This window comes from Petromyzon marinus, chromosome 21 (assembly GCF_048934315.1).
Source record: "Petromyzon marinus isolate PM22_M1 ecotype Great Lakes invasive population chromosome 21, UKy_Petmar_22M1.pri1.0, whole genome shotgun sequence".
NCBI classification, from domain to species: domain Eukaryota; kingdom Metazoa; phylum Chordata; class Hyperoartia; order Petromyzontiformes; family Petromyzontidae; genus Petromyzon; species Petromyzon marinus.
The window spans coordinates 11,021,170-11,040,647 of record NC_133687.1 but is presented as its reverse complement, the minus strand read 5'-3'; the positions used below and the strand labels follow the sequence as shown (position 1 = coordinate 11,040,647).

Below are 19,478 nucleotides of genomic sequence, written 5' to 3'. Positions count from 1 at the left end.
TTTTTTTCTTCACTTATTGGTAATTTGCAATATGGAAAGTGCAGAGTGCACTTGCAGAGTGCACTTTCCATATTGTTCACTCGTCCTGCCGATTATGCTAGACAATAAAAGGAGGGGGCGATCGTTTTTGTGAATTGCCAGCGCAGTTTTGTCTATTTTATTTCAAACAGGCGCATGCATTCGATCGCGGCGGACACCTATTTCTGGAATCTTCCCGGGGGTCCTCAGGTTGTATCGTCCAAGGAATCGAAACCAACGCTCGAGTATTAGATTCCCCAACTTCGATTCTCTATCTCGAAATAAAATGGACGGGGGCGCAGGGTTCGTGTTTAAGCTAAAATAAGTTTGTATTTATAATAAAGGATACTTTTACAGGATATAAGGGCCTTATTGCGATCTAAGGTTGCAATTTGGGATCTATGGCTGCAATCAGGATAATAGCATCTCAATTATGCGCTTTGAATTGGGCGCTTTGTATTTCCGTTTAGGATTTCGCGTTATAGGATTTCGCGAGATTATTGCAACGAATCTGTGGGTCTCAAAAAGTGCACCGATGTACAGACCCCACAGCATCGTTCAGAGTTGCTATATCGGCACCCAAGGAGCCGAATTGGCATCGCCAACGCGTTCTCGTGCCAAGAGCCCGAGGTTGTTGGGGTTTATTTCTTCCGTTCTAGGACCAATTTTGGGGGGGTTCAGTTCCACGTTTAACTCCTCTAGGACCAATTTTGGGGGGGTTCAGTTCCACGTTCAACTCCTCTAGGACCAATTTTGGGGGGGTTCAGTTCCACGTTCAACTCCTCTAGGACCAATTTTGGGGGGGTTCAGTTCCACGTTCAACTCCTCTAGGACCAATTTTGGGGGGGTTCAGTTCCACGTTCAACTCCTCTAGGACCAATTTTGGGGGGGTTCAGTTCCACGTTCAACTCCTCTAGGACCAATTTGGGGGGGTTCAGTTCCACGTTCAACTCCTCTAGGACCAATTTTGGGGGGGTTCAGTTCCACGTTCAACTCCTCTAGGACCAATTTTGGGGGGGTTCAGTTCCACTTTCAACTCCTCTAGGACCAATTTGGGGGGGGGTTCAGTTCCACGTTTAACTCCTCTAGGACCAATTTTGGGGGGGTTCAGTTCCACGTTCAACTCCTCTAGGACCAATTTTGGGGGGTTCAGTTCCACGTTCAACTCCTAGGACCAATTTGGGGGGGTTCAGTTCCACGTTCAACTCCTCTCGGACCAATTTGGGGGGGTTCAGTTCCACGTTCAACTCCTCTAGGACCAATTTGGGGGGGTTCAGTTCCACGTTCAACTCCTCTAGGACCAATTTGGGGGGGTTCAGTTCCACGTTCAACTCCCTTCCGCGTCTCACAATTTAGTCCTTGCATCTTCCCTCTCTCGGACTTACAGTCCTTTCAAATCATTCCCTCACCCCCCTCATCTTATTTCCCTCACACACGCTCGCACGTTAATACCCTTCGCACAAACCGAGACAAGTTGTTCCACATTTATTTATTTTATATATATTTTCATATATATTTCATTATTTTATTGTTTCCCTTCAACGTGACTTTACAGAAAGAGCTAAGAATATGAATTACTGCAGTCACGAAAGCTTTAAATCAAAATTTAAGTTTGTGTTCCACTGTCACCTCTTCTCAAGAGTGCTGCATGTTGCTGGCCGCGTGGATTTTCTATCTACGGGACCCTCCCGCTTTTCCCCCCATCCGCATTTATAAACGTGCATTGAGGTTTACTTTGATTATTATTATTTTTAGAAACGTGCATTGAGGTTACTTTTTTTTGTTTTAGAAACGTGCATTGAGATTATTTAGATTATATATTTTTTGGGGGGGTATAAATGTCCAAATGATGGGGCCCACTTTGTTGAGCTATCGTTTGTGGCCAGGTCGCTTCTGAACAAGAAGTTTGGTGGGATGGGGATGGTTTTAGTTTTGTTTGGGTGATTTGTTCACCTTATACTTCGCATTCCTATCGTGTGTTTGTACTGTTGTTGGGACCTGGTCACCCCCGAGCCCTTTAACTGGACATGTGTGGACAAAGAGCTTCATAGTTCATCGGATTCCACCTGCGGTATAAAAAAATGTTTAAAAAAATAGATCCATTCATTTTCACGCGACTATTTTTAAAATATATAAACGAATCGATTCCTTATGCAGAACAACACGTAGCGATTTCCACGTCGAGACGTTAAAGGAATCGACTCCGATTCCAGCGACTTGGAACGCGCGCGATGAGCGATGCGGCGCGTTTCCGACGGTGATTTCGGTTAGGAATCGATTCGCCGAAAATAAATCGTTCCCGGTTAGTTTTTTGTTATGGCGAATCGACCTCACGCAATACAAATCTGCGGTATTTGTGGCATCGATCCTGGATTTTTAGTTTCGTTCGGACGGAATCGATCCGACACCCCCCACCCCACCACCAAAGCAGCGGCCACCACGTGCAAGCGTCTTTCGCGGGCTCCTCTCTTTATCGATCTTTCTCGTTCTTTCTCCGCCTCTCTCGACGTCTCTCGCCGTCTTCAGCGACTGCCCAGTAGGACGGAGCATCCAGCTCGAGGTTCAGTCAAAGCATTGTTGTGCGGGGAAGACGGTGGTGGGTTGAATCGCGAGCGTGTTAGTTGTTACATTTAGAGCGGCAGCGGCGGCGAGGGATGACTGCCGAGGCAGATGCGAAGGTGGAGAAGGTGGAGGAGGCGGTGGTCGGCGGTGGTGGCGCGGAAGCAGGGGACGACATCTCCCCCAAACAGGACGGCGGAGTGCGCAAGGTAACGGCGAGTGGTCAACTGCAGATGAGCACATTTGACGACCGTCGTCATTGTTTGCCGTGTGAGCGGGAGCTGCTTCATCTGTGTCAAAGTCCCGATCAATGGTCTTCATTCTTGGCACGGGCATCGTCGTTATCCCCCCGAGTAAAAAAAAATCATTGTCGGAGCTATTTCAACGTCGTGGCTTTCATTAGCATCGTTATCACCCCGATTGCTGTGATCGTCCAGAGCATAAGCATTGTCATTCCTACAACCATGATCTATTGTCATCTTCTCGATCACCATCTCTGACATCTAAACCCCCACCAAACGCACATATATTGACTGATTAGCAGAAGCAGCATTTTCGTTCGGGGCTCTCGAAACGATGGCAAGTCTGCTGTATTCGCTAACTATGGATGCTCAGTTTCCCACCATAGTAATGCCGAATTTTCCCAACTAACAACCACTAACCAAAAAAATGGAAGTCGACACCCAGATTGCAGAAACATCTGTCGTTGAAAAAGGACATCGGGGCAAAGGAGCAAACCCTGAAATTTCTCGCTCACGCCGCAATGGGCGGAAGAGCGAAACCACTTTAATTAAAGAGGGTGTTTGGTCTACTCTTCCACGCCGTGAGTGAGTGCGGCCGTCAGACCTCCGTGGAAATGCGCAGGGGGGGGGGGAGATGTCACCCGCACATTAACGCTTTCGACCTGTGCCGACCACGCGCACTCGTTTCAATGTTAACCAATTCATTGCAATGTTAACCAATTCATTGGAATGTTAACCAATTGCAATGTTAATCGATTTATGCCCCGATGGCTTGGTTGGAGGACGAGATGCGTTGGGGGTGGTGAGGGAATTTGAATAATCCGCATCGCTGGAGCCACTGTCCGCGCTGTGGGGATGGAAGTCGAAACGGAGAACCTTCTCGATTGCAAGTTCGTTGTGCTGCTGCTGCTCACCATTTACACCACCAGTGGTTCTTACAACCACCAGTGGTTCTTACAACCACCAGTGGTTCTTACAACCTTCACAGCAGCAGCCTTGCAAGCCCCTTTGGTTCACAATCGTTAAAAAAAAACACTTTAAAAATGCGTTATGTTAATTTTAAACACGTAGGTTTGATGATACAAGGTAACAACGATTGTCCCAATATTTCCGTGCTTAATTTATGTTTTCCATGACAGTATTTACCTTCGAGAAAAAAATGCCCATGTCTCGCTACCCCCCCCCCCCGGAAAGGGCATCTCGCACCCCCAGGGGGTAATGCACCCCGGGTTAAGAACCACTGGTGTAGTGTATAGCGTAGTGTAGAGTATAGTGTAGTGTAGAATGCAGTGGTTCATAACCTTTACAGCAGCCTTGCAGCCCCTTTGGTTCACAATCGTTAAAACAATGTATGGAATGTTAATAAATACGTCGGGTTTGATTAAACAAAGTAGTTGTACTTACGTGACCGTGCTTAATTTGTTTTTTTTAGATTATTTACCTTAAAAAAAAAATCTGTCCATGTCTCGTACCCCCCCCCCCCGAAAGGGCATCTCGCACCCCAGGCTAAGAACCACTGCATTACAACATTGGCAGCTTTCCCGCATGCATGTGTATATAACACCTTACCCCCCCACCCCCAAACTATTGGCAAAGCATCAGATTAAGTCAATGAGAGTGGCTGAGGAAAATTCCAGAATGACAAATGAGATCGGTGTGTTTGTGTGTATTAATGATAATGTTGGGAATTATAATGTGCAGCACCTTTATCACTACACTGCTGGATGAAGCCCCTCCCCATTCCTTGCCAGTCGCTTGTGGCTGTTCGACCATACTTCACCACGCTGGTCAGTGCGGGGGTTGGTGAAGGCAGAGAAGGGCCCGTAACTGGTTGTGATGTCACCGAGCTGCTGATGATTCCTAGTACTGTAGTTTTAGCGGAGTATAAATTGAGTTTTCATTGCGATGGGACTCTGGCTTATTAAAGAAAGTTCCAGAATAGGTGACTCAAACCGACTTGATTGTGTCGCGTTCTCAGCAGATTATTATTAAGCTGTTGGGCAGTACATCGCTACTGACGGTGGCTGGTGATAGGCTGTGATGAGATGGGTAATTAATCAGAATTAGAATATGTATTTACACTGGAGGAATCCAATTAGCTATAAAGCTCTTTTTCGGAGATGTCCAGTAGTGATGGCCGTGGAGGATGGTGTTAAAATATTGTAATGTAAAATCTTGTACTCTATATTGTGGGGGGTTCTTGTTGGCCGTGAATTTAAATTATTTACGGGACGCTGATGGGCTCAGGAAAGTTCCGGAATGGGTGACTGAAACCAATGTGTGGGTGGGGCGTTGTAGCTGAGTGGCAGGAGGACGATTGAGGGATTGGCAGGCAGCGTCTTGGTTGAAGGAGGCTTCATACAACAGTGGATTGACCACAGCTCATGGCGGTTGTGTGTTGCTGCAGAATTAAGCCGTTGAGGATTTGTGTGGGGTATTTTTTTTTGTGTAATTCAAATTTCTTAGAATTTAAACGCTCGGGTAGGTAATTAGTTTTCTCACGTGGGCTGAGCGCAGGCCCAAAGGCGCAGAATGCCGGACGGCCAGCAGCAGACGGCACTCTTTAAGTGCGTAATAAAGCTATACGTTTCTTAAATTGAGCAAGGTTTTAATAAGATGGGCAAAACAGTGACGGTGGCGGGAGGGAATTCCAAGTGAAGCAGTGCAAGGGAAGAGGCAGAGAGAGGAGTGTGGTGACCTGTGGTGAGTGGGTTAAGTGTGGTATTGTGACCTGCAGTGTGGTGAGTGGGTAAGTGGGTTAGTGTGGTGTTATGACCTGCAGTGTGGTGGGTTAGTGTGGTGTTGTGACCTGCAGTGTGGTGAGTGGGTTAGTGTGTTGTAACGCTGTGTGTCATGGTGGTTGAACACAGTGCTGATGAGATGCGGGTGGGCGAATTGGTGAGCGCAGTTTACATAAACAGTGACCATGCTAGTAGTAGCGATAGAAGAGTGAAAAGGATGCAGATGTATTGCTTATGGTGGCCATGATTGGACTGTGGTGCCCTGTGATGTAAGATTCCATCCACTCTGAGTGAATGAAATCGTCAATGTGTGTGGGGTTTTTTTTAGCAGAGATAGAAACTTTTGGTGGCCGCCTCAGGTCAAATTACCCGGAATTCCGCCGATATCATCACGCCTCCGAAGCCGGGCAGGGGCGGGAGTGGGGTGTGAGCATAGACGGTGCTTTGATTGGCAGGTCGCTTTCTGCAACCGAGCTGCACAACTGATCACTGGACAATAATGAAACAAGCCATAACAGATGAATGCACAAACGTACAGCCCTTTTGCCAATCTGCTGCTGGATGAGTACCTCTCCCCATGCTGTGCGGGCCATGCTGCTCAGTGTGTGTTGGTGGCGACACAGCATACGTATTGTAGCATAGAAGTACAGCGCAACAGTGTATTTTGCGGTCCCTGCTGCTCAACCACGTAGCCCTGCCATAGAAGCCTATAGCCACTTGCTATGCAATGTGGTCTCCCGACCAAGGTTTAGCCAGGCTCAGATCTGATTGGCTTCTGAGATCTCTGACAAGATAGCACGCATCCTGGGCGATGGGGTCATGGGTGTGCCAGATTGAATGCAGTGAAAACGGAGCTGCCGCAATACTACGTATTCGCTGGACAGAGTCGGAGAGATAATGGAATGAGAGACATGCACAGAGGCACTGAGAAGCGCGTATAGAGACACGGCGCTAGACCCACATACAAGAGAGATTGTGAAGAGTTTGTCACGGGGAGGAGAGACACTTGAGACGGACAGAGAAACAGACGGCAGAGAGATATTTGGAGAGACATGACAGGTATAGAGGGACACGGATAGGTGGAAACACAGAGACGACACAGGGATGTGGAGAGCCACGCAGTAATTTAGAGAGACGGTTGCGGAGAGTGGCAGACGGACACATGGAAACATAGACGCAGAAGGAGACGGACACATGAAGGGAGGGAACACGGAGGCACAACCTTGAGCATGTTCACACGTTGCGCTTGCGTAAAGACAGCAGTGCCTGCGATTGCGAGAGTTTGGATGCCAATAATTTATGGGGAATGCTCGCATCGGGGCAGCGTGACCCAGCCTTAACGCGATTGAGTTTGCACAAGGCTCGCTAGAGAGTGTTACGTTGCAAAATTCAACGTGAGTCCAGTCCAAGCTCCCAGTAGGTCAGCTCAGCATTAAATGAGTTGCCCGGTGTTGTGCTTAGACGTTGAGTTTAGTGCGGGAGGGCAGACGAGCAAGGCCTGTGCATGGTGGGCAGTGCTGACCACAATGCCCTCCACGTGCACCGGGCAAGCCTTCGTGCGCGCTTGTTGACAAGCATGGGTGGGGTGTAAAGTCGCATATGTCGCAAGGGCTGCTTTTTCGATGAATTTTTATAAATTAATATGAGTACAGGGGTGGACTTTTGTGTTACGAGATGGGTACTTGAGGCAGGGGTAGGCCATATCTGTGTTGCTGTGCGAGTTCGAGAAACCCAGACTGGCAATTTACACAGAGGACCCCTTAGACTCGCATGGACACCCGTAGACTCGCACGGAGACCCATAGAATCACATAGAGACCCATGGACTCAAATGTTCCGAGCGGGCAGTGGTGGTGCTATGTGGTCCACGGTTAGATATTGGTGCCTGCAGTGACATTATGGGCTATTCTTAATTGTACCGTCAGTGCGGGAGGAAAACAGCCATGTCTCCCGTGCAATGTTCTGCCGCGGTTCAATACAGACCCATACGTGGCTCAGTTGCCCATAATATAACAACACATCTGGGTTTTTTGTATTTAGGCCTAGGGGGAGCCCCGATTGGAAGCTCATCCCCTGTCAGTGACATTGGCATAGTGCCCGGTTTCTCTCCCCCAAGCCTGGGCATTGAGCCGAGGGCATTACGCTGTGAGATCCGCTGTCGCGCGTCGCCCAAACGTGGGGCGGGGGTTATTGTTGATAATGTTGGTCGTGAAAGCCGACGTGTTAAACTGACGGCCGGGGTTGTTGCGACGGCGGGGGCGCCGGGTGACGAGCGTTTGACCTCCAGATGATCGCGCTGACCCCTCGTCAACCCTTGTCCAACCCGCAGCTGATCAAGCGTGCGGGCGAGGGCGATGACACGCCGCTGGCCGGAGACAAGGTGTGGGTTCACTACACGGGCACGTTGCTCGACGGAACCAAGTTCGACTCCAGTCGCGACCGAGGGGAGAAGTTCACCTTCGAGCTGGGCAAGGGTGAGGATTCTCGTGCCGTGGCCCAGTGAAACAAACACTGTCGGTATGAAATCGAAGAGGCCTTTTTGTTCCCCTGTATAATCTAAAGCAAAAGTTGGGGGCGGGGGGAAGGGGGGGTGGTGGGGGGATGCATCTTATAATGAGGACAATTCATTGTATTCCGGAAGATGCGTTTTAATCTGGTTCAGAATTATCTTCCGGAAGACTGCAGGTGTGTCGCCCGGTTTGTGTAACTTTGACACCGGGGGGGGGGGGGGGTACAAATTTAGGGGTTGTGCATTGCTCTGCGGAGCATCTTATAATCCGGAGATATACGCACATTCTAAGTGGAATATCAGCAAACAGTTCTGCATCCTTATGATAGTTGACTCTGCATTTGTTATATCTGGGGTAATTGGGCTAAGGGTGGTCCATATGGGAGAAAAAAACATGGATAATGAAAAACAAATGTAAATTAGGCAATAAATCATGGTGTTGGTTACCTATACAGAATCTGGGTGAAGAGGTAGAATGCGTCGTATGGTTTGTATTGTTTGCGAAAGTAATCAGATTACTTACCGATGTGTTTGTGGTCACGTGGGCACCGAGTCGTGGACCCTCAACGAGCGAGGTTCAGCCAATAATTAGAGCAGCATGGCTACTCCGTTACCTGTCTACCACGCAACCCGGTTACTAAGTAACCCGACCACCAAACAAGCCGGTCACTCCACCCACGGATAATGAAGAGTTAGCTTTGTAAGCAACCACGGGTCTGCATCGCGGTGTAGCTGTTTGCTACGGTCCAGCAGTAGCCATCGTTGCTGCCGTTTGCCTGTGACCGCACGCACGCACTTATGTACGTTTGCCGCCTTGCGTGCATGACCGTTGGTGCCCCCACGCGCTACCTTTTACAGAGCAAGTGATCAAGGCATGGGACATCGGCGTGGCGACGATGAAGCGGGGGGAGCTGTGCCAGCTGACGTGCGCCGCCGAATACGCTTACGGCGCCGTGGGCAGCCCCCCCAAGATCCCCGCGAACTCCACGCTCATCTTTGAGGTCGGTCCTTTCGACCACTCGGACGGTTATTTGGCCACTCGGTGGGTCTGTAATTCAGGTCGTATGTGGAGGTACTAAACTTTTTTCCTCTTGCACGTGTGGATAACCATAATGCTCCCGAACAGCGCATAACGAGTTTCACGTTTAACAGGGCACCATTGCTAAGACCAGATGTAATTGTGGTTGTACCATCATTTAGGCCAGATGTCATCGTGGTTGTACCATCTTGCAGCCCAGCAGCACTTGCTTATTAAGTATGGATGTTGGACTTATTTCGGACCGTGCATAGCCAACCGCACAAAACGGAGGTGCGGGGGAAGGACAAAAAACACAAAAAGCAGTTCTGACTGCTGATGGTCGCAATGTTTGCCCACGGGGTGACCACGCCTGGGTCTTCCCCCAGGTGGAGCTGTTTGACTGGAAGGGGGAGGACCTCACGGAAGAGGAGGATGGAGGCATCATCCGGCGCATCCATTGCAAGGGGGAGGGCTACTCCAAGCCTAATGAGGGCTCCACCGTGGAGGGTACGCCCCCCCCCCCTCGTCGCCCACACGCGCGCTGCGACTCCGCCACGGCTACAGACACAACGCGGCTGCAGATACACGCGGCCGCAATTATCAGGCACAGCGAGGCGCAGCGCCGCCACGCAGACAACCGCTCCGACTGCTGCCACGCACACAAGCGCAGAGACCACAATACTGCAGACACAACTATAACCACACAGACTGCCATACTACGGGCAAATAAAGACACAACCACTGAGCGCTCGCATAGGCCACGCGCAACACTACCAGACACAAACGTTATTCATGTTTGGCTACCCATTCGTGTACGTGAGTGTATATTTACGTGACATTAAATGTGGAGGGGGAGTTGTGGCACAGTGGTTAGCACGCTGGGCTACAAACCCAACGACCTGAGTTCGATTTCTGCTGATGGGCCAACACCAGTGACAATTATGTGAACCAGTGCTGGGCTTCGCCTAGGTCGCCTCGGCCTCAAATTAGTACCTGCTGCGATGTGCAGTCACCGCCATTCAGGAGACTAAGGCGTCTGGGCTTGGTGCTGGCCACACCCGCCCCCTCGCGTGCTGTACCAGCATTCATAGGTGCCACTCGCTCACGGCGCTTGCCTCAACAGTCCGTTAAGGCTACCCGGGGGGATCTTTTGTCTCGCGCGCAGTGTCTCTGGAGGGCCGTGTGGGGGACCGAGTGTTCGACGCACGCGACCTCTCGTTCACCCTGGGCGACAGCGAGGAGTTCGGGGTGGTGCCGGGCGTGGAACGCGCGCTCGAGAAGATGCTGAAGGGGGAAGTGTGCACCCTCACGCTGGCGCCCAAGTGAGTCTCACGCTCGTACACTCCCTCTCGCACAACAACAACTGGCCGCCCTTCGTCTTCTCTTTGCTGATGTTATTTACACACCGCGCCAGGTCCTTATTTTAGGCTGCACTGAACTATAGGGGCGGCATACGAAAGACAGGAGTTGTTTGGGTTTTTGGTAGGTTTAATTGTGATCGTGGATTTGGCACGGCTGTTAACGTCTGCGATGCGTGTCACAACGCGTCGCCTGCAGGTATGCGTTTGGTCAGGAGGGAAAGGCAGAGTTTGAAATCCCTCCAGACACCACCGTGGAATACAAAGTGACTCTGAAGAGCTTTGAGAAGGTACGCGCACACGTTCACTCTGCGCTGTTAACATCCTTCGCATACTAACACGCACGCTGATACACAAGATGTGCGTTCACTAGAGCGTATCACAATATAGAAACGCTACGATGTACATCCGACGATATAAGATCAACGATAATCGCATCGTCCCTGTTTTGAAATATAGTTATATCAGGATTATCGTTATTCATGAAAAAAACAATAATGAACGTTTCCAGTGATCATTAACGATATACGTGAATATCTGTTTGCACATTGAACGAGCGCTTTGTGAAATGTTTGCACTCAACGTTATGCACTCGCACTACACAGTGATCGAATGAATGAATGCGCGTGTGTCCAGGCGAAGGAGTCCTGGGAGATGGACACCAAGGAGAAGCTGGAGCAGGCCGGCCTCGTGAAGGAGAAGGGAACCCAGTACTTTAAGGTGCGACGAGTGCGAAGCCCCAAGGTGGCAGTGATGTTATCGTCCTCGCCTGGCCTGCAGGAGGCCGTGGGTTCGATCCTCACCCTGATGCCTGTATATTTGCATGTTCTCCCCGTAGTCACGTGGATTTTTTTTTCTCCGGGTCCTTCGGTTTTTCCCCTCCGCATTTAGAGACATGCCTTTAAGAGTATTTGGCTGCTGTAGATTTCCACATTTGTGGCCAAGTCGCTTCTGAAAATGAACTGCATAGCTCCGTGAGCTTAACCTGGTAAAATAAAAATCGTTTAGTTTTCTTTGTGCTCATCTATTTTTAGTGATTCGCTTACCATTCCTTTACTTTGCACTCCTCTAGTGCTTTTTAAATTGTTTGTTGTAACTTTCTGACCTGCCCCTCCTGGACATCTGTGAAAAAGAGCTTTCATAGCTCGTTGTATTTCTCCAGGATAATTACAAATTCTGATTCTGAAGGAGGAAATGTACCACACTGTGGTTGTTTTCTCGGCTGTGTGTGTGTGCATGTGGGGAGCAGTAGTCAAGCGGTTAGCGCACTGCGCGACGAACCCAGCGACCCGAGTTCGATTCCCGCTCATGGTCAGCACCAACACCAGTAATGATTATCTGACCTGGTCCTGGGCCTCCCCCAGGTCGACTCCGCCTCAAATGAGTACCTGGTGCGATCCGTAATAAACATTGCCACTTGGGAGACAAAGGCGGCTGGGCGTGGTGCTGGCTACCCATCCCTTCGTGTGCCATGGCAGCCTTCATATGTGCTCCCTGATAGCACTTGCATCAAAATTCTGTTAAGGCTACACTGGGGATGTTTTCCATCTGTGCTGGTTGCTGCTACTGCTGTATTTGTTCCTGCTGCTGCTTCTGTTGCTGCACCCGGCGTTACTCCTGTTGCTCCCCTTAACTGCTGCTGCTACGACTGGCGCTACTGCTACTATTATCTGCTGCTTCTACTACTGCTACCACTACGCGCTTCTGCTGTTGCTTTCGCTGTTTTTGTTCTTACTGCTCCTCCTGTTGCTGCTTTTACTACGATCCTACTGCTGCCGCTCTTGCAACTGCTGCTTCTACCACCTCCCACCTCTTCCGCTGCTAATGTTTGTTCCGCTGCCCGTAACCGCTCGCCCTACCGCCAACCGCATGCAGGCGGGGCGCTACAAGCAAGCGTTGGCGCAGTACAAGAAGATCGTATCGTGGCTGGAGAACGAGTACGGCCTGGAGGGCACCGACGAGACGGCCGCCAAGAGCCTCGTGCTTGCCGCGCACCTCAACCTCGCCATGTGCCACCTCAAGCTGGCCGAGAGCCAGCAGGCCCTAGAGTGCTGCGACAAGGTACAGCTCTCGCGCACACGCACACACGCACACACACACAGATGTACGCACGCACGGAGAGATGTACGCGCACGTAGCGATGGATATGCGCACACATAAACACAGATAGACTGCAACAGGCTAGGCATGCACTCGTGCTCTCGCACCGGTTGGCCCGGTTGTAACGTTGTGCGTCACTCGGGTTTCGCTCACAATTGCTATCGTGCTTCTGCGATTCACCTGTGGCTTTCCCCCCCTATGCCCGCCCCACGCCCCCCGTAAGGCCCTGGAGAAGGACCCGCGAAACGAGAAGGCGCTGTACCGTCGCGGCGAGGCACACGCGGCACAGAGGGACTACGAGCTGGCGCGCGCCGACTTTGAGCGTGTGCTGGAGGTGAACCCGGCCAACGGTGCGGCGCGCGCGCACGTCGCGCAGTGCCAGCGCAGGCTGCGCGAGCAGCACGAGCGAGACAAGCGCGTCTACGCCAACATGTTCAGCAAGTTCGCGCAGCACGACGCAAAGGTGCGGTCCGGCGGCGGTGCGGTGCGGGGGGGGGGGGGGGGGCGTGTTGAGGTTTTCCATCGGGGGGGGGGGGGGGGGGGGGGTTTAATCTCGCCGCCGAAATATTTTCCGGGTCGCCTGTTGGGTTCGACTGGAGTGTAGGTGGTTTCGTGATCGGTTCCGGCCACCGAGAGCGTATGTCCTGGGCGTGGCGGATTTTTTTTTTCCCCTGTCTTCTTGATATTGCTCACCGTCGCAAAGCTCATTCGTCGGGTCAACTGGGGGGGGGGGGGGGGTGGGGGGGTGGGGGGGAGCCTATTTAGCTTCGGGCCATCTCGTCGTCGTACGTTCCGTCTCGTGGCCTTCGATCCGCCTCAAGCAGCGGCCTCTTCGTCAAGCCCGTCGCTGGAACAACCGGACGCATACGGAACGACAGTGCTCTGTTGCGGCTCCAGTCGTCCGGGATGAAATCTCTCGCTTTCACCCTGAACGTCGGTGTCGCCCCTGAATTAATGCTCTCCCGGCGCCAGCATTCTATCTGCGCTGGGTTATACGTTTCAATAATGCGCGTTGTACATTATCTGCACTCGGTTAATTTTCAAAGCCATCGCGCAAGCTTTGGACCCCTGCCACAGGGAGGAAGTGGTGAGAGGGTGCGATGGCAGTGCTGGTCTTCTGCTGTCACTTTTGGTCCCGATCATGTCTCTGGTATGATCGTTCGTGCCGTGCCTCATACCCCGCTTGTGTCTCTGTCCCGTGTGCGTCATCAGCATGAGAAGAGTCCGGGCAAAGGAGACGAAGATGTCTTCAAGAAGGCGGCTCAAGAAGACTCGGAGGTGACTGCCCCTTGCAGCCTAAAGCATTAATAGTAAAACATTAAGAGCAGTGATTATAATTATCGGCCTGTGGCCAAATGACCTGGCATTGGCCAAATGACCTGGCATGCGCCCAATCTTGGCAGGTGTTGGATGCTAATTCATGGGGTTGAGTCAGGATCGTGCTGTGATGGGCAGCAAACTGTTGTACCTACGTATGTTGAACTTCTTTCGCACCGTACGTAGCCAACCATGCAAATCGGAGGTGTGGGAAATTACCTGGCATGCGCCCAATCTCGGCAGGTGTTGGATGCTAATTAGTGAGGTTGAGCCAGGATCGTGCTTGGCTGGGCAGCTTCCGTCATGCGCAGTGAAGTGTAGTGAAATAACCGCCATGGGACTCGCACGATGTCACGAGGCTTTCATCCAGCATGCGCCTCTCCACGCTTATTTGGACACTTTCTTTGTTAACTCTTCATAATTTTGTTCGTTATTGTCCACGCTCTTCTGATATTAGGAAGCTACTGGAGCTATGCATTTTTAAATCTAGATTGAAAACGCTTTTCTTTAAAACTGCTTTTCGCTTTTTAGTTTGTTGTCCTTCCCCCCTGGACCTCTGATTAGCAGTTGGCTATGTACGTTGCAACACACATACATACTTATACGCTTCTGAGCCGTGCGTGTCCATGACTGGGTAGCGCACGTTTGACAAAAAACGAAGGTAAAACGCTTTGGAAAGCTTTGCGGAATCCACGCGTGTGCACGATTCTATTCCTGTTAAAGTCGAGTGTTTGTTGCAGGATGACCACGTGGACAAAGAGGGAACGGACGAAGCTCCTGCTGCTCCCATGGAGACGGAGGCGGCGACCGCGTGAGGCGGGGGGGAGGATGGTTGCGGAAGGCCCGGTCGATTTGGGGCTTTCACCGTTGATGGCTGTTTCTTTCCCATCACCACCGTCTTGGGAGCAGCATCTTCTCTCTCTCTTGAAGTCCCCTCCCGCTTTTTTCCGGTTTGATTGCCATGCGATGAACACTCTTCGCAGGGCATAATATACACTTGGGCTACGCCACTTAGTGTGTTGTTGGATAAGTGTCCCCCGTCCGGTGTCTTCAGGATTGGTTTCTGTGATGTCATACTCGAGGCGGGGGTTGCCGTGGGGGGGGTCGTCCCCCTCCTCCCACCAAAAGGAATGTGTGACGTCATACTGCGTGCTCGCAGGTCTAGCGGATGTGGAAAGTTCATCGTCTCATTACAGGATGCCGATAGCAGGAAAATTGGAATATACTTTGTTAATTTAAAAAAAAGTGCAAATCGCTGCACCGCTTGGTCAAAATGATCTGATCTGGTTGTGTTAACGTTCCTAAATTAATTGGTAGTTTTTCTAAGTTTTGTTTTGATTTGTGCTTTCATTTGCTTTGTTTTTATATGGTTTTTGTGTTCGGTTTTACAACTTGGCAGCAAGATGCATCTAAAACAACACCAATCGGTCTCCATTTACCTCCCCTTTCCGATGCAACGTCGATCCACGACGATGCAGCGGCGTATTAATTGCGGCCGCCGTAAATAATTGTCAATTCACCTCTCAAGTTCTGGCTCGCGGCTCCAATTTGCATCGTTCCCATTCCGAGTTTTAAATCCCCCTGCGTGCACCTGGCCCTACAGACGAGCATTGAGCGGCTCCCAGCATGCAGCGTGCATGTATCCTGATGTAACCAGGGTTACTGGGTTCCCACCTCGCGAACAGAAGCAGCAAGGGGACTCAACCATGGCTGGGACGCCTCTAGAGGCCGCTATACTGATACGTCTTTAAGCAATGGTTCTCAACGTTTTTGGTACGGCGCCAACCCCCCCCCCCCCCCCAATCAAATCCACTGATTACGATGATCCCTGTCTCCCTGGTTACTAAGGTCTCAATAAACAGACACCCCATGTCCACTCCTGCACTCAACGTATTCTTGGCAATTTTGTTTCGCGTTTTTTTTGTGTTGTTGCGTGGCGCTGACATTCCCCGGACACGTTCGAAATCTCTCCAGCGCAGTGTCCATGCGACAGCCTGCGCAGCCCCTCTGAGGGTTTCATGGTGGTGCACGACCAACGGAAGGTTGAGAACCGTTGCCTTAAATCATTTGGCTTTGACGTTCATTTATTTTTATTCTTTGGGTCTTTCGGCAAAGTTACGTAGATAGATTCGAAGCTTTCCTGACTGCAGGAATTACTCTTTGGTTCTTTCGGTAAAGTCACGTAGAAAATAAAATAATAGAATACGACGTTTCGGTTGCAACACTAGCAGCCATCATCAGGTAAGAATGAATGATAAAACAGATGGAAACAACATGGGCAGACATGCAGACACTCGCTCAATGTGTGTCTGCATGCGTCTCTGCCTATGTTGTCTGTTTTATTCATTCTTACCTGATGGCTGCTTGTGTTGCAACCGAAACGTCGTATTCTATTATTTTCTACGTGACGTTACCGAAAGAACCAAAGAGGAGTTACGTAGATAGGTTGAAAGACGAGCGATCGTCGTCAGGATCGCTTGTATTGTGATCGAAACGTCTAAGTCATAACTGGCTGTGATGTTTGCACCGTACCTTCCGATGTTGTTATTTTCGGCTCTCTGATTTTACATTAACAGGTTAAATTTCTCACAAGAACATAGCCACCTCGCGCGCCGACGCGGTAGCGGCTCTGCGATCCACCGTTAACATGCTAATTTCTCACATTAACATCACTATCCCTGCCCACTTTGTTTATGACCCTTGGACTACACCCATTCTAAACCTTTAAAACAGTCTGCCTCGGCAGCTTTACTCTTTTTTCCTCATGATGATCGCTTGTCGTAGCTTTTTCTTATTTTCTTTGAACCTATCACGCGTGACTTTACCGAAAGACCCAAAGAATGCGATTCCTGCAGTCAGGAAAGCTTTAAGTCAAGATTTCATTTATTTTCTCACGCACGAAAGGCTTCAAATGTGTTATCGGTCAGAGTAGGGCACGCAGTCTGAGGATGCAACCAGAAAACAAAAGCCCATTTAACTTTGGGTTGCCTATTCTGTTATAGTGGATGGTTAAATGGGTGGCTTTTGGCGTATTTTTCATTCCATGTAATCTGTATTTTCCCGGCACACGTGGGGTACCGTCACTAATGTAAGGCTCATTGGGGAAAGCAATACCGAAAGTTCGTGATGCATCCGTTTTTTGGTGGAATGGACTTTTGATGGCTCACGAACGAAATAAAAGCAAAGTTGGAATCGTTGTGCACTTGTACGCTCACACATGCAGGACACAGCAGGCATGCAGGTTAACACAATGCGAGATACAAGTGAAGATAGTGAATGAGACTCTCTGTAGGTACATATTTAAAGATTAAAATCAGTTTTCAAGGTAAATATGCGCCGAATTGTGCATATAACAATCCATTATTTTTCCAAGTCGATACAGCCGGCCACAGGAGTCGTAATTATATTTAGCATCATCCCCCCCCAGGCTACAGAATGTGCCCTCTACCCACAATTCCTCACTTCTCTGCATTGTTGGTGAGTGCAGCATGGGCTAAGCCACCTGAGCCTCATTGCGTTTTCGTATAATTACAAGAAAGGCAACGGCAGAAGGCACGGATATCTTCTGTCCATGGTAATTCTAAGTACCATCGCAACATGGATTTTCATCGGCGAGTTTTAATGTGGCAACGTGGAGCTCTTGCCATCGTCGGAGGGAGGACGAGGCACTGCCACACCAGCTGGCAGGCCGATACTCGTCGGCAAAAGTTTTCCCTTGCCTGCAAGGGACATTTACGCAGGAGCATTGTACCATCACCGTAGCCATTGCAGGCAGCTATCAAGGATTCCCACGTACAGGTTGGATTTCTGGTCATGTACATATTGGTAATTAACAACTGATTTAAAAACTCGTCCTCTACACGAGGTCAACTCTGCCTTCAAATAGATACCTGGTACATACGGTTAACATCAATACTGGGAGGAGACGGCGGTGTGCCCGTGCTGTGGGCCTTCAATAGTGGTTTCAAACATGCCCTGACATCTAACTACTTTGGTGATCTCTAAATACGTGTTCAATTTAATTACGCGTGTCCATCTGCACAGCTTTTGATGTCGGGCGGCCGCGTTAAATGTTTGGGTACTCAAATAAGTATTTTAACACATTCCTGCGGAGGGAGCTGGCAGGAACGTTGGGTTGCTTGGTCAATGGCCAGGGTCGACGGAGGCGTGGTGTATTCCGCAAATATGCCCGACTGAGGGCGGGCACAAGCCGGCGTGAGTCGGTTAAACGTTGAGTTTTATACGGGCACCACGGGGTGACCAGCCCCTCCCCACCCAGCCCCACCCTCCCCACCCAGTCCCTCCCCACCTAGTCCCTCCCCACCCTCCCCTCTCCACCCAGCCCCACCCCTCCCATTTTGGATGCACGACGGACGGACACAATAATCCCCTGTGGGCTGGTGTAACCAGGAGGTTCCTACCAGTAAAACTTACCGTATTCTGTGAATTATAACAAAACACAAACATATGCCAGGTGTCAATAACGTCATTCAAAAATGGTACACACCGGATTATAAGACATCCCCCAACTCTTGTTTTAAATTACAGGGGGAATAAGTGCGTCTAATCTGGGGAGTGCGGTGGGTTAATTGATGTGGACATGTGACTCGGGGTGGGAGATCACTTGGTACTGCCACTGCTTAGAACCTGGGTTCGAATCTGCGTCTCAGATAAATGTAACCAGGTTCTGACACGTGGCGAGTTGGTCAAGGCCTGTTCAAAAAGTACTGAATGAAAACTCATTCAAAACCTTTGCCAGTAACAAGATATAGTAATAGGTTTTACCCTTTTAACTGGCACAAAAAACTGACACCTTTATTCAGGGCATCATGTCTGCAATAACCACCACACAAGCAGTCAAAATGCAAACAAAAGACAACTGATAATAATATGCACTGTCCTTGAATTTGATTGGTCCGCACCCGAGACGGCTTTCTTTAGAGCCTATTACCTATTACTATATCTTGTTACTGGCAAAGGAGGTCTCAATGTAAATGCTCACCCTGAGCCCTCAATACTCTGATAGTGTACTGTTTTTGAGTTGTACACCTTTTGGCATCTTCTGGTCCAACACCAGTGGAGACTAGGCTCTAAAGAAAGCCTTCTCAGGTGTGGACCAATCAAATTCAAGGACAGTGCATATTATTATCAGAGTTGTCTTTTTGTTTGCATTTTGACTGCTTGTGTTGTGGTTATTGCAGACATGATGCCTTGAATAAAGGTGTCAGTTTTTTGTGCCAGTTAAAAGGGTAAAACCTATTACTAAAACTCATTCAAGTTGGCTCCGAAGAGTAAACAATCTGCCCCGTAGCCGTGTGACGGATCCTGTCTCTAGCAGCGCGAGTGAGAAGGTGACACCATCATGAGGATGAGAGGCAGATTGAAGGCACCTCCAAAGTACAATTAATTCATCATCTGGAGGCCGTCCTGTAACGAGGCGTTGCACGGTTTTCCAAATAAGAGGGCGGAGCCTAAAAAGGAAAGGCGTGGAACCGGAAGGAGAAACTGGCAGGGGTGGGGCCTAACCAGGAAGGGGTGGGGCCTGATCGATGAGGGGCAGGGTCTTATGGGGGGAGGGGCCTGATTAATTAGCGATGGGCGGGGCCTGGTAAATGAG

At 50.0% G+C, this 19,478-nt stretch overlaps 1 protein-coding gene across 1 annotated transcript; it reads left to right on the top strand.

Annotated features, from left to right (window-relative positions):
• The first annotated feature begins 2,401 nt into the window (after positions 1 to 2,401).
• On the top strand, positions 2,402 to 17,053 carry LOC116944379 (peptidyl-prolyl cis-trans isomerase FKBP5-like). Its single transcript, XM_032957958.2, has 11 exons — positions 2,402 to 2,786; positions 7,889 to 8,033; positions 8,927 to 9,069; positions 9,473 to 9,593; positions 10,252 to 10,408; positions 10,644 to 10,734; positions 11,081 to 11,164; positions 12,320 to 12,505; positions 12,768 to 13,007; positions 13,757 to 13,822; positions 14,602 to 17,053. The coding sequence occupies exons 1-11, from the start codon at positions 2,673 to 2,675 to the stop codon at positions 14,674 to 14,676; spliced, it is 1,422 nt and encodes a 473-aa protein (XP_032813849.1). The 5' UTR covers positions 2,402 to 2,672; the 3' UTR covers positions 14,677 to 17,053.
• Positions 17,054 to 19,478: the final 2,425 nt, after the last annotated feature.

Coding starts and splice junctions, on each gene's coding strand:
- LOC116944379 (XM_032957958.2), top strand. CDS start 2,673: ATGACTGCCGAGGCAGATGCGAAGGTGGAGAAGGTGGAGGAGGCGGTG. Junction 11,165..12,319: donor AGGGAACCCAGTACTTTAAG/GTGCGACGAGTG, acceptor AACCGCATGCAG/GCGGGGCGCTACAAGCAAGC. Junction 12,506..12,767: donor CCCTAGAGTGCTGCGACAAG/GTACAGCTCTCG, acceptor GCCCCCCGTAAG/GCCCTGGAGAAGGACCCGCG.